The following is a 15,865-nucleotide window of genomic DNA, read 5'->3' as shown; positions in this document are numbered from 1 at the left end:
AAGGGGAAACATCGAAAGGTGACAAGCACATTGAAGAAATGGCAGAGTGAAATGGCAGTCGGAATTGACATCTGAAATGACATCTGAAATGACATCTGAAATGACATCTGAATTGACATCTGAATTGACATCTGAATTGACATCTGAATTGGCAGTGTGAAATGACATCTGAAATGACATCTGAATTGACATCTGAATTGACATTTGAATTGACATCTGAATTGGCAGTGTGAAATGGCAGTGTGAAATTGTGTGCAGTGGTTCACAGTGTAAAGCTTAAAAGGATATTCACATTGTAAAGCGTTAACTCCCGAGCACCGGAGGGCAATGATGAGTGGTCAGATCATGCAAGGAGACAAAGCAGTAATATCCTGTCTAAAATGCCTTACAACAGTAGCCATACTTCTTCATCCTCCTCATGTTTTCATCACTTTAAGGCTGGTTTACAGTCGGTCTATCGACATGTCTGCAGACAGTCCCAGTGACGTAATGAACATTCTATTGTCATCCGACATCAAACTTGTAGTTGTCGTTATGAAAAAGAAACAACTCAAAAAAGACAGGCTGCATGACACCACAGCCCGATGCTCCAAAAAGCATAGCTGCTGTATTTTAACACTTATCAATCAAATATATTTATAAAGCCCTTTTTACATCAGCCAATGTCACAAAGTGCTGTACAGAAACCCAGCCTAAAACCCCAAACAGCAAGCAGTGCAGATGTAGAAGCACTCATCCATTTAGTACACGTTAATCTGACAAGCCAGGCAATTAAACGCTTTCTAAACAATGTTTTGGTTAGTTTCTATCTTATTTAAATAATGACCAGATCATAGCTGACAACATCTTAACTGCAGCATATTTCTTATTCATTATTACAGGAAAATAAAATCAACAAGACCATTATTTACAATTATTTACGAGCTAATTACAGAAAACAGCTTAATGTTTTGAGCGTGATGAAATAAAAGCAGGGCATTCTACCAGAGAATTGTTGAACTTGTGCACTGTTTCGTTGCTGTCTCAGTGAGGTAAACATGTCAACAGACGCTGCGACGGGGTCAAAGTTGAACATGCTTCATCTGTCCCCGAAAAGGGAACCAACAGTCTACAGGCATTCCACCTGAGTATAAATGAAATGTTGTTTTGACCAGCAACACTTGTCACATTCTAATTGTCTACAGACATGTCTTAAGACCAAGTTTAAACCAGCCTTTACAATTCATAGTAGTTAGGGATTAATAAACACATGAGGAACCCTGTTTAGTGGTGAACTTCAGCACATCGAAGTAAGAGTGCTACACCTTCCTACACCCAAAATAAATATTGATTCATACTGCTATTGACTGGGACTGTCTCAATGTAATAGGTGTGTGTAAACTCTAGTCATATATACATGTAGAACACAGTTTTTTTTGTTTGTCATTTCTGGTCACAACTTGTAGACTTGTTTACGTGTTGCTGTGCGTTTTGTTGCCAACCTTACTTTGCTACCTGCCAACTTTACGGTTTTTACTTTTTAATTACCATTTATATTTGTAGTTTTTCCCTCGCTCAACTTTTTTCATTAAACTTTTTCACTCCGGACGCTTTATCTGGACGTGGTTTGTCAGGACCTCCACCAGCCAAAGCTAAGTAGTAACATTAACATGATGCCTTCTAATTGCAGTCGCTGTACTCATAATATACAGGAGAACGATCGCCTTACGGCGAGGATAGCTGTGCTACAAGCCCAGCTTCAGACGTAATCGCTAGGCAAGGGTAATTTAAGTGTAGGAAAGGATGAAACAGCGTCTGTGCCACCAGTAAGTACAGATAGTAGTATAAATCCCCACAGTCCCCGCAGCCAGAGAACTTTCTCATGGCTTCTGGAAGGAAACGCTGTAGGAATGCTCAACCGGTGTCGCTCATTCAGCCGACAGAAACTTTCAACCGGTTCTCCCCATTAAGCAGCGAGTCAGAGTCAGAGGCCAAGCCTTCTCTGGTCTCTACTCCTCCCGTTACGGGGTCTGAGATGCCGAAGCCTGCCACCATTAGCTCTGACAAATTGAAAACCCTAGTCATTGGCGACTCCATTACCCACAGTACTAGACTTAAAACGAATCATCCAGCGATCATACACTGTTTACCAGGGGGCAGGGCTACCAACGTTAAGGCTAATCTGAAGATGGTGCTGGCTAAAGCTAAAACTGGCGAGTGTAGAGAGTATAGGGGTATTGGTATCAGCTAGAAAGATGTCGGCATCGAGTAACTGTCTCTGGCACCCTCCCAGTTATCCCAGTTAGGGGGGAGTGATGAGGGTCTCACAACTCAATCGCTGGTTGAAAACTGTTTTCTGCCCCTCCCAAAAGATAGCCTGGCCTGTTGAGGAGTGACGGACTCCATCCTAGCTGGAGGTGTGCTCTCATCTTATCTACGAACATAGACAGGGCTCTAACTCCCCTAGCTCCACAATGAGATAGGGTGCAGGCCAGGCAGCAGGCTGTTAGCCAGCCTGCCAGCTTAGTGGAGTCTGCCACTAGCATAGTCAGTGTAGTCAGCTCAGCTATCCCCATTGAGACCGTGTCTGTGCCTCGACCTAGGTTGGGCAAAACTAAACATGGCGGTGTTTGCCTTAGCAATCTCACTAGGATAAAGACCACCTCCATTTCTGTCATTATTGAAAGAGATTGTGATACCTTACATCTCAAAATAGGGCTACTTAATGTTAGATCCCTCACTTCCAAGGTTGATAGTCAATTAACTAATCACTGATCATAATCTTGATGTGGTTGGTCTGACTGAAACATAGCTTAAGCCTGATAAATTTACTGTGTTAAATGAGGCCTCACCTCCTGGTTACACTAGTGACCAACTCCCTGGCACATCCCGCTAAGGCGGGGGTGTTGCTAACATTTATGATAGCAAAATTCAATTTACAAAAAATAACCAGACATTTTCGTCTTTTGAGCTTCTGGTCATGAAATCTATGCAGCCTACTCAATCACTTTTTTATAGCTACTATTTACAGGCCTCCTGGGCCATATACAGCATTCCTCACTGAGTTCTCTGGATTCCTATCGGACATTATAGTCATAGCAGATAATATTCTCATTTTGAGTGACTTTAATATTCACATGGAAAAGTACACAGACCCACTCCAAAAGGCTTTCGGGAGCCATCATCGACTCAGTGGGTTTTGTCCAACATGTCTCTGGACCTACTCACTGCCACAGTCATATGCTGGACCTAATAAATATTGTGGATCTTAATGTTTTTCCTCATAATCCTGGACTATCGGACCACCATTCGATTACATTTGCAATCGCAACAAATAATCTGCTCAGACCCGAACCAAGGATGATCAAAAGTTGTGCTATAAATTCTCGGACAACCCAAAGATTCCTAGATGCCCTTCCAGACTTCCTCCACCTACCCAGGACGTCAGAGTACAAAAATCAGTTAACCACCTAACTGAGGAACTCAATTTAACCTTGCACAATACTCTAGATGCAGTTGCACCCCAAAAACAAAAAACATTTGTCATAAGAAACTAGCTCCCTGGTATACAGAAAATACCTGACCTCTTAATCAAGCTTCTTGAAAATTGGAACGGAAATGGCACCACACCAAACTGGAAGTCTTCCGACTAGCTTGGAAAGACAGTACCGTGCAGTATCGAAGAGCCCTTACTGCTGCTCGATCATCCAGGACCTAGGATCAAGGGAGACACTCAAGGTTTTAGTACTATATCTCTTGACACATTGCTGAAAATAATCATGGCCTCTAAACCTTCAAGCTGCATACTGGACCCTATTCCAACTAAACAACTGAAAGAGCTGCTTCCTGTGCTTGGCCCTCCTATGTTGAACATAATAAACAGCTCTTTATCCACCAGATGTGTAGCAAACTCACTAAAAGTGGCAGTAATAAAGCCTCTTGAAAAGTCAAACCTTGACCCAGAATATATTAAAAAAACTATCGGCCTATATTGAATCTCCCATTCCTCTCAAAAATATTTTAGAAAAAGCTGTTGCACAGGAACTCTTTGCCTTCCTGAAGACAAACAATGTATACGAAATGCTTCAGTCTGGTTTTAGACCCCATCATAGCACTGAACCTGCACTTGTGAAGGTGGTAAATAACCTATGAATGGCGTGAGACCGAGGCTCTGCATCTGTCCTTATGCTCCTAGACCTTAGTGCTGCTTTTGATACCATCGATCACCACATTATTTTGGAGAGATTGGAAATTGGTTTACACAGACAAGTTCTGGCCTGGTTTAGATCTTATCTGTCGGAAATATATATCAGTTTGTCTCTCTGGATGGTTTTTCCTCTGACATATCAACTGTAAATTTTAGTAGTTCCTCAAGGTTTCGTTTTAGGACCACTATTGTTTTCACTATATGTTTTACCTCTTGGTGATGTCAGTCAGAAACATAATGTTAACTGTCAGTACCATCCATACATTCACACAGTCAGTGAAATGCAGAGCTTGGGTGTTCAGAAGGTTGCAGGGACGTACCCATATAGAGTCCTAGTGGACCTGGAGCACCTGCCTTTTTGCCCTCCTATGAAAAAAGTGCCCTTTTGATTAGTGGCAATTTTTTTTTATAACTAATTACTTTTATTCATTTTTTCTGGTTTATTTTCTCTCTTGTAACTTTAAATGAAACAAATTGACTATCAATCTAGATCATTTCATAAACTCTTAAAAGAAAGATGAAAGTCCCATCCCCCACTCTTTGTCACATGCACAAACTAGCGAACCACAGGTGCCAGGTATGGAGTTTCAAATGAATATTGGCAGTAGGTTACTTTGGAGTTGCTAGCATGTGTTGTCTCATGGTCAGGGATAGGAAAGGGGGCAACTGCAATTCGACTGTTTGTCAGTAGAAGAACTTGAAATCAAGTAAAGACTAGTTCGCTTGTTTTGACAACATAGCCTACATTATATAGCTGAATCATCTATCCTACATTAGAGATGATCAGCTCATATAGCCCACCCCAGTAGTGGTTCTAGCAGACAGCTACTGAAATCCCTTTTTCATATTTGGTTCTATCGTTCTTAGCCTACAATGTGTGAGAAGTGACCACCCCAGTAGTGGTTCTAGCAGACAGCTACTGAAATCCCTTTTTCATATTTGGTTCTATCGTTCTTAGCCTACAATGTGTGAGAAGGGACCGTCTTTTGCAGAAAATCACCGCTTATTTTATATTTTATATTCAAATTAGAATTTGGCTACAGGAGCAGTAGAAAAGTGGAATTAGGGTTAATCTTTGTGGAGGGTGTGGGGTTGCTTTGAGCACCTGCCCCACCAAAGGTCAGGCACGGCCATGTCTGGTTAAGTGGCTCACTCCTAATCTGTGTCTGATGTTGTCTATCTTCATTACTGTTTAAAATGGAGTGTTTCTTATCACACACACACACACACACACACACACACACACACACACACACACACACACACACACACACACACACACACACACACACACACACACGGTGCGGTCTACAACCAAGATAGAGCTTGTGATGGCGTTGCTAATTCCTATTAAAGGATCAATCAGATGTGTTGGAGGATGATCAGTGTACATGAGAAACCAATCAGAGCTACTTCCTGGGATTTACAGTCACATCAATCTTCTATGATCAAATGGCTTACACAGACACACCCATCCAATTTACCATGGCCAGTGTTAGGTGCCCCTTACCACAGATCTAGGATCAGATTACCATTCTCTCAATCCTAACCATAACCATTAGGAGGATGTTGAAAATATTTGATCCTATATCAGTGGTTAAAGGGAATTTTTTTACTACTTTTTTATGATGTGGACACCACTCCACACATCAATATTGTGCAATTTAACATCCTAACAACAATCAGACAAATAAATGATGGAAACATCAGTCTTTCTCCACTGGAACAGTTTTACAATGGAGTCACAGGGAAACAAACAAACACACAAAGATAAATACAGGATAATGAAGTTTCATATCAATAGGCAATCATATGGCAAAAAAAGGGATTCACATTATAAAATAAACCTCTGCTCTTTGCCTCAGTCATTGCATGAAACTATCTTCCATATAGACAATTTTCTCTTTCCATCTTTCCATTTCTGTGCTCTTCTGCTATAGTAAATAAAACATTTGGACATTAAATGGTCATGGCTAGATGGGATACAGCATTTTAGCTAACTCTAACCCTTTTCCTAACAACCTAATTCTCCTAACCTGCTGCGTACATTCTTCTAACCTGCTATGAAAAGTCTATTCTGACATATGCTGTAGCTCATATAGTCAAAACCACATTAAACGTCAGCCATTATTTACAGGGAGGTTACCCTGGCAACGCCCTCTAACCCCTACAGCATCCTGGAGGCGGTGATGGGATATTATTGAGGTTGGGAGGGTAATGAGGAGACAGGGTGTGGGAATGAGGAGGTTGAGGGTAAGCTTTACTTGAGAACTCAGTTGTGCTTGAGTTGCAGCCTTGAATTCTACAGAAACTTGTAGACTCCTAACATTGTTTTACATAAGATGTAACACATCAAACGATTCAGGTGCGAATGGGACACTAATATGAAGAAAGTACTAATATGAAGAAACTACAGTTTATTTCTATGAGATGTTTGTAAAATAAATCTAGATAAGAAGTACATTGAGGGACTGCCAGAGATAGTTGTGTGTTGGTCATCTACAATGTTCCCTATTCAGTCTGTTTGTGTGCTTTACACATTAACTCATCAGTAAAATACATTATCTGTAGTTGAGTATGACTGGCCTCCGGTTATATGGCACTAAGGCCAGTAAAAACCTTACAGAACATTGATACAATCTGACCAATGGCATTCTTTCTACATGAACTAGCTACTATCCCCATCGTTGTCAAAACAGCTTTGCTTTTGTGTTGTCTAGTCAGTAATACTTTTAGCGTGTTTTCTGGGATTAGTATCCATCACTGGGCCGGTGGGGGCAGTGCATATCTGCACTCAGTATGGTGTTTGTTGTGGCTCTTCCATACAGTTTTGTGCTAAAGTGAAAGGCTGGTGGCTAGCAGGGGGTGAAAGAAGTGCACGTTGGGGTCTCCTTGACCTCTGATCTATTGTTGCCAGGGTTACAGAAGCACCTGAAGCACCTAGTTGCCTGTGCGAGGCTAAAGTGGTAGCTGATACCTGAAGGAGTTCAGAGGACTAGACATGAGTTTTACCTGCTCAGATCACATGATCTGAAAAACTTCCTGGTCCTAGAGATGATGACTGTTCTGAACACCAGACCAGTGAGATTCAACAGAGGATATGTACAGGGGGGTATACACATGCTCTGTTCTGCACATAGGCACAGATCTAGCCCAATGACGAGGCTCCCTCTCTGGGTTCTGAGCTGGAGGAGAGTCCCTGTTCACAGAACTTCTGCAATCCCTGCTCTGTCACGCCAAGCCCCCTCTTACTATCAGATGAGAGAGCGAGAGAGAGAGAGAGAGAGAGAGAGAGAGAGAGAGAGAGACTGAGAGACAGAGAGAGAGACAGAGAGAGAGAGAGGAAGGAGGGACGTGGATTGTGATTGCTGCTCTATTCCATTTCTCCCTCCTTTCTTTGTAAATGCTCTTGTCCGTTGGATTGTCTTATCTTATGCATTGTCTCACTCTCTGATGGACCTGTCCTTTGCCCAATGGGGTGGCAGACCTGGGCAGGAGGGAGGGGCAGGAGGCAGGGTGTAGACAGGAGAGGATGTGTGAGGAGAGGAGAGGGGTGGTCGGTCGGTCATCCTCCCACTACGGAGAGGACCTCCTATTGGCCCAGACCAGCGTAGTATCCGGGTTTCGTAGTGTTCCGTTGGTGTCCTGTTGGGTCCTCCAGTCGGCCCGCCCCTCCCCCAGGTCAGCACCCGCGTTTCCCCCACACCAACGCAGATGTTGGATCACCTGGCAGAAGGAGAGGGGTGAATTAATAAGCAGACATCATAGAGCACAGTCCAGTCCAGTAGATATGGCCAGGGTGAGTAGGACCCAGAAACATGCTGAGTTGTGTGTAATGACAAGCAGTGGGGTAATGGTGGAGAATAGGGAAGACCAAAACAACTCATCTTATCTCAGATATCAATGGCTTTCTGAAAGACCTGGAGGAAAATCTATACATCATACAGAATCATATTCTCATCATGATCTGGCTGGAGCAAACCTCCATATCAGCTGAAGAGAAATAGGCCATCCAACCCCGATCCATCATTCTGAATGAGACAACCATTGAGCTGATTCCCTCTCTGTTCCCTCTCAGTGTGCCAGTTTCCTTCCAGTCCCATTAGAACGGAGGCAGAGGAAATTAAACCGTGGGAGGCAGGGGGACGCCCCATTATGATTGAAATCTTTAAAGACATATCATTTCCATATCCTGTTCTGGACAGTCTATATATCAACGCCAACAGGGTGCAAGGTGTGTCTGTGTGTTTGTGTGTCTGCACAAGTCTGCACGAGTGTGTGTGTGAGACGACAATGGGCTCTGACAGAATGGTGGCATGAGGCAGCAACCGGCAGGGCAACAGTGAGCACTGTTACGGTTCCGGTTTTGCAGGGATGTTGTGGATGGGGATGGGCGTAAGCACCTGCCTCTGGTTCAAAAGTGCCAGTCATGTAATTTTTGGTGACCTTATTTGACCTTTTCTGCTGCTTTTGAGTTTGATTCCTGTTCGAATTCCAGCGATAGTTTTTAATATTTTTGATTCAACTATCCCAAACCTTAACGATTACTTAACCATTCGGAGTTAGTGCCTAAACTTAACCTTAAGCATTTTGAAATCTTACGTTTTAGAAACATTGATGAATGTCTAATTCTGACATGAGACTGTGAGAGCTGGTTAGAGGTGAAAGTGATTCCTGTCTTTGTGTTCTGTTAAGAGAGGGAGCCGAGGAGAGCATCAAGGCTAAATAAAACCAGAGGGACTCCGCAACCTTTTACACACACTGCCAAGCATACAGTATACACACTCTAGGAATCCAGGAGACACACACACGGACAGACAGACACAAGCACACACACACAGATTGATTGCCGGTACCAGCACAGTGCTCAGCGACCTAATCCATAATTTACACATCCCTGCCAGGCTATTCTGAGCCCTGACGCCAGAAACACTGGCTACTGAAACAGCAGACAGGCACCCTGTGTCCTACTGCCAAGCAAGTGCACACGCACACACACACACACACACACACACACACACACACACACACACACACACACACACACACACACACACACACACACACACACACACACACACACACACACACACACACACACACACACAAAGAGAGATGCATGAGAGAGACAGGAACACACACAAACACATTGACATTATGCTATCCCAGCCACGTTGTTCAAGATCCAAGGGGAAATTTGACTTCTGTCCAACTACCCAGGATGTTGGGAGATGACTTTAAAAAATGGCCACTAGGGGCAACGGTGAGCGCTATTATCATCAAGTAGGCTTGGGTTTGCTAGGGAGTTGTGGACAGGATGGAAGTAAGCCGCGAGTTTCGGCTCCGAGGATGTTCAATTCCAGTGCTTGGCACACATTTTAGTTTTTACCTTATCCCTTACGTTAACCCTGACCTTGACCCTGACCTTGACCTTAACCCTTTCCTTAACCCTGACCTTAACCCTTACCTTAACCCTGACCTTAACCCTGACCTTAACCCTTACCTTGACCTTGACCTTAACCCTTTCCTTAACCCTAACCTTAACCCTTTCCTTAACCCTTTCCTTAACCCTGACCTTCACCCTTACCTTAACCCTTACCTTAACCCTTACCTTAACCCGTACCTTAACCCTGACCTTAACCCTTACCTTAACCCTTACCTTAACCCTGACCTTAACCCTGACCTTAACCCTTACCTTAACCCTGACCTTAACCCTGACCTTAACCCTGACCTTAACCCTTACCTTAACCCTGACCTTAACCATTCAGAATTAAAGCCTAAACTTAACCATCAAGTTGTTTCTTCTGGAACCCTAACCCTATCATTAACCCTGACCTTAACCTTGACCTTAACCATCAAGTTGTTTCTTCTGGAACCCTAACCCTTACCTTAACCCTGACCTTAACCCTGACCTTAACCCTGACCTTAACCATCAAGTTGTTTCTTCTGGAACCCTAACCCTATCCTTAACCCTTACCTTAACCCTGACCTTAACCCTGACCTTAACACTGACCTTAACCCTGACCTTAACCATCAAGTTGTTTCTTCTGGAACCCTAACCCTATCCTTAACCCTTACCTTAACCCTTACCTTAACCCTGACCTTAACCCTGACCTTAACCCTGACCTTAACCATCAAGTTGTTTCTTCTGGAACCCTAACCCTATCCTTAACCCTGACCTTAACCCTTACCTTGACCTAACCATCAAGTTGTTTCTTCTGGAACCCTAACCCTTACCTTAACCATCAAGTTGTTTCTTCTGGAACCCTAACCCTATCCTTAACCCTGACCTTAACCCTTACCTTAACCATCAAGTTGTTTCTTCTGGAACCCTAACCCTTACCTTAACCATCAAGTTGTTTCTTCTGGAACCCTAACCCTATCCTTAACCCTGACCTTAACCCTTACCTTAACCATCAAGTTGTTTCTTCTGGAACCCTAACCCTTACCTTAACCATCAAGTTGTTTCTTCTGGAACCCTAACCCTATCCTTAACCCTGACCTTAACCCTGACCTTAACCATCAAGTTGTTTCTTCTGGAACCCTAACCCTTACCTTAACCATCAAGTTGTTTCTTCTGGAACCCTAACCCTATCCTTAACCCTGACCTTAACCCTGACCTTAACCATCAAGTTGTTTCTTCTGGAACCCTAACCCTATCCTTAACCCTGACCTTAACCATCAAGTTGTTTCTTCTGGAACCCTAACCCTATCCTTAACCCTGACCTTAACCATCAAGTTGTTTCTTCTGGAACCCTAACCCTATCCTTAACCCTGACCTTAACCCTGACCTTAACCATCAAGTTGTTTCTTCTGGAACCCTAACCCTATCCTTAACCCTGACCTTAACCCTGACCTTAACCATCAAGTTGTTTCTTCTGGAACCCTAACCCTATCCTTAACCCTGACCTTAACCATCAAGTTGTTTCTTCTGGAACCTTAACCCTTACCTTAACCCTGACCTTAACCCTGACCTTAACCATCAAGTTGTTTCTTCTGGAACCCTAACCCTTACCTTAACCCTGACCTTAACCCTGACCTTAACCATCAAGTTGTTTCTTCTGGAACCCTAACCCTTACCTTAACCCTGACCTTAACCCTGACCTTAACCATCAAGTTGTTTCTTCTGGAACCCTAACCCTATCCTTAACACAACCATCTAAATTTGAAGTTTGGAGAAACGTTGGAATATGAAGTCAAATTGGTAAAACTGTAAGATCTCGTTGTCTATCCACATGTTAAAATGCAGAAGTCCAGTGTGACAGACTGTGATTCTATGACCCTCTCTACTCCATAGTGAATGACATCATCCCCATTTGGTAGTATGGTGTTGCGGTAGTCATTGTAAAGATGAGGTCATTCCTTTACCCCAACACACAGGCTTGTAAACAACCAACACAGACAGACAGCTCATTCACACTCTATTGATAGAAAATTAAGTCACCTTGTTGTTGCGATTTCAAATAAAAAAAATATCAATGGCCAAAACTGGCAAGCATACATTCAAACACACACGCATACACTCAGAGATGTGTGTTTGTGTTTTAGGGCCTGAATTAGAGAAGGAAGTGTGTGTGTATAGTCAGGTGGAAAGATGAGTTAGAGAACCACTAAGACTCTTCTAGAGCTGGCCGTCCAGCCAAACTGAGCTATAGGGGGAGAAGTGTTTTGGTCAGGGATGTGACCAAGAACCTGGTGGTCACTCTGACAGAGCTCCAGAGTTGCTCTGTGAAGATGGGAGAACCTTCTAGAAAGATAACCATCTCTGCAGCACTCTACAAATCAGGCCTTTATGGTAGATGGAAGCCACTCCTCAGTATAAGGCAAATGACAGCCTGCTAGGAGTTTGCCAAAAGGACTCTCAGACCATGAGAAACAAGATTATCTGGTGTGATGAATTCAAGATTGAACTATTTGGCCTGAAAGCCAAGTGTCACGTTTGTTTAACACTTTTTTTGTTACTACATGATTCAATATGTGTTGTTTCAGAGTTTTGATCTCTTCCCTATTATCCTACAATGTAGAAAATAGCAAAATAAAGAAAAACCCTTGAATAAGTAAGTGTCCCCAATCTTTTGACTGGTACTGTATATAAATGATATACAAATATTTTGTAAATATATTTTCCTTTATTATTTTCTAATAGCCCTACCACCTTTCCCCTAATTGTAGTAAACTAATGAACAACAACACTTAGGCTTCTACTTCCATCTTATCAATATTATATACATTTGACAGACACAATCTATTTGACAATAGTTACATTTGGTTTGTTTTTACTCCTATCCTTCAGCTCAACCCCTCAGATATTTTTGAAGACCATCCTGTTTCATTTCTATTTGCCATATCATTTTAGCTGTGCTGTTTCACAAAACTTCTGATCCTATATACATTTTACAGACACAGTATATTTTACATTAGTTATCTTGTTGTTATTAGTCCCACTCTTCAGCTCCATCTATCTCTTAACATCATCCATATTGGATTTCTATTTGCCATATATTTTTCAACTGTTCTGTGATGTTTCACAAAAGTTCTGAACCGTTCGTTTCTCATAGTTTCTACAGATTGTAAATGAAAGATAACATTTTGCTATAAGTATTATTATATTATTGATCGATTGACTATGACAGATGTTCAGATCGCCCAGTAGTGCTATCTCCAGGTAAATGTTGCAATTCTTCAGCAGTTTCTGGACTTGAGACCAAAAACAAGCTACATATGGACAATACCAAAACAAATTATCTAATGATTCTGTCTCTTCGCAGCAAAATTTGCAGAGCTGGGATGGCTGTATCCCGCATATATAAAACATTCAATTTTTTGCAAGAATTGTGTAAAATAATTTAGAATTTTTAATAATAAGGTTTTGAATCTGGAGTCGTTTTGCGTATGCCATGGAATTGGTACGTCACAAATCTCTTCCCAACTATTTCGCAATCTATATGGCACAGCTGTACATTTTCTGGTCCTTAAATTAAACTGGTATACTTTTTTATTTATCACAATTTTCTTTAACCAATTTTTGGGCCCATAGACAAGTTCCTTACTTTTTCCCTGTTCCATTTTTGGGGGCAGTCTTGGCTCTCAGCTTCCCTGTCGGATGTCCTTGGATGAGGGATGCCCTTGGAGCTTGTGCTTGGACCACACACACAAATGCACGAATGCACAAAACACACACACACACACACACACACACACACACACACACACACACACACACACACACACACACACACACACACACACACACACACACTGCTACCAGACTCTTATTATTGTTGCTAAATACTGCACAATTTACCCTTTTCCAAAAACACGTAAGCAGCCGTGCATGTTTTTTTGTTTCTTTGTCTGTGCACACGTGTTTATACTCTGAGTCCATTCACCCTGACCTGTGCCAAGAGACAGTGTATAAATCAATATGGTGATAGTATGATAATGTTATGGTAATAAGATGATCATCTGGGATGAACAGTGGTAATTCACAGCTGTCAATCAAAGGTCAGGGGTGACCACATCCCACTGGGGTCAGACACTGGGGGAGCAGAACAGGGGGAAATCAGAAAGAACAACGTAGACCAGTACACATCAACATACCCTGGGTTTTAGAACACTGAGAGGGTATGGTGAAGAGAGACAAAAAGGGGCGGCAGGTAGCCGAGTGGTTAGAGCGCTGGGCCAGTAACCTAAAGGTTGCTGGATCGAATCCCTGAGACTGACAAGGTAAAAATCTGTTGTTCTACCCCTGTACAAGGCAGTTAACACACTGTTGCCTGGTAGACTGTCATTGTAAATAAGAATTTGTTCTTTACTGACTTGCCTAGTTAAATAAATAAAGAATGTTTGAACAGTGTTTTTTAACCTTTAACCAAACCATTTAATATGTGCTTGTATCTGTATTTGGTACCCTATGTATGTCTATTATGCTGTTAAATGTTCAAAGCACATCCGGCTGAGACAAAATAATAGAAATATGGCTATGATGTGTTTGGATGAAAATTTAGTCCACAGTCGGGACATGTACCTACGCACACATACACAGACTCTGCGTCTTAGAGCAATAACCATAGTAACAGAAACAACAAACGAGAGAGAGAGAGAGAGAGAGAGAGAGAGAGAGAGAGAGAGAGAGAGAAAGAGAGAGTAAAAGAGAATGAATGAGTGACCTCTAATGACCTGGATGTGTGGCCTTCCTGTTCCACATGCAGGGCTTAGGGCAGTGATTCCACCACTTATGGTCAGGACCCCAGGTCCCCTGAAATTGAAATGGGGTCCCATGAGAAAATCTGTAATCTTATCAAGCAAATTAGGAACTGTTATCTCATTTAAAAAGGGAATAGAAAACAACTTTTTAGTGTCAACTAAAGAGCTATTACACTATTAGAATGAGCGTTCGTGTCATTATGTGTAGGGGCAGCCTGCAGGACCTACCATTTTGTGAATATGAACACAGTAGGGGGTATCATTTTTCAAAGTGGGGTCCCCAGTATTTTCAATTGTCAATTTATGGTCATGTGCAGTAAAGGTTTGGGAACCCCAGGCTTAGGGAACCCAGCGGGATGGACACACACAACATGCTTCAATTCTGAGAAAGCTCTGCGTGCAACAGGACAACCATACTGGGCATGCATACAGACATGGACACACACACACAAACACACATGACAAACACATACTCATGTAAGACTGGGATTATCCTGAGTTGATGTGGTTGGACAAGCTCTGATGCCTCTCAGTCTCGCCTTATCCTCTCCATCCCTCTTTCAATCATTCTCTCTTCATCCCTCCTTTCCTCCTTTCTGTCCCTTTCCATTCTTTATTGTGAAACAGCCCTAAGTCAGACATTCCAGCCATCGTTCAAAGAGCCCGCTGGTTCTAACAAAAGCACGCACGCACACAGGCTGCGAGAATTGGCAACAACATCTCCTCCACACTGACTCTTAACACAGGGGCCTCCCAGAGGTGTGTCCTCAGTCCTCTGCTGTACTCCCTGTTCACCCACTGCGTGGCTTTGCACGACACCAACTCCATCATCAAGTTTGCTGAAGACACCAAATTTGTAGGCCTGATAACCAACAACGGCGAGTCATTGTAGAGGGAGGAGGTAAGTGAACTGGCATTGTGGTGCCAGTACAACCACCTTTCCCTCAACATCAGCAAAACAAAGAAGTTGATTGTTGACTTCAGGAAGCTAGAGGGAACATGTCCTGATCCACATCAACGGGACTGCAGTGGAGAGAGTCAGCAGTTTTAAGTTCCTCAGCGTCCACATCACCCAGGACTTGACATGGACCAACAACAACATCACTCTTGTCAAGAGGTCGCAACAGAGCTTCTACCTCCTAAGGCGGCTGAAGAAATCCGGCATGCCACCCCGGGACGTATCCAAATACTACTGCTGCACCATAGAGAGCATCCTGACCGGTGGCATCACGGCCTGGTATGGAAATTGCTCCATCCCTGACCGCAAGGCCCTCCAGCGGAGGGTGAAGATGGCCCAGTACAGTACATCACTGGGACTGTGCTCCCAACAGTCCAGAACATCTACTCGAAACGGTGCCTGGGAAGGCCTGCAGCATCGTCAAGGACCCACATCCCAGGCACGAACTGTCTATATCCTTACTGTCGGGCAGGCAGTATCGGAGAATGAGGTCTGTGCCAACAGGCTCAGAGACA

At 43.0% G+C, this 15,865-nt stretch overlaps 1 protein-coding gene across 1 annotated transcript in view; it reads right to left on the bottom strand.

Annotated features, from left to right (window-relative positions):
* Positions 1–5,854: 5,854 nt before the first annotated feature.
* Positions 5,855–15,865, bottom strand: part of LOC115126000 (unconventional myosin-XVI-like) — a 344,854-nt gene continuing 334,843 nt past the window's right edge. The window contains 1 exon segment of the mRNA XM_065005768.1: positions 5,855–7,912. Coding sequence (XP_064861840.1) covers positions 7,763–7,912 — 150 coding nt within the window. The 3' untranslated portion in view covers positions 5,855–7,762.

The sequence above is a fragment of the Oncorhynchus nerka genome, linkage group LG3, assembly GCF_034236695.1.
Source record: "Oncorhynchus nerka isolate Pitt River linkage group LG3, Oner_Uvic_2.0, whole genome shotgun sequence".
Classification (NCBI taxonomy): domain Eukaryota; kingdom Metazoa; phylum Chordata; class Actinopteri; order Salmoniformes; family Salmonidae; genus Oncorhynchus; species Oncorhynchus nerka.
Note: the sequence above shows the minus strand (reverse complement) of the source record. Positions and strands in the feature narration are given on the sequence as shown.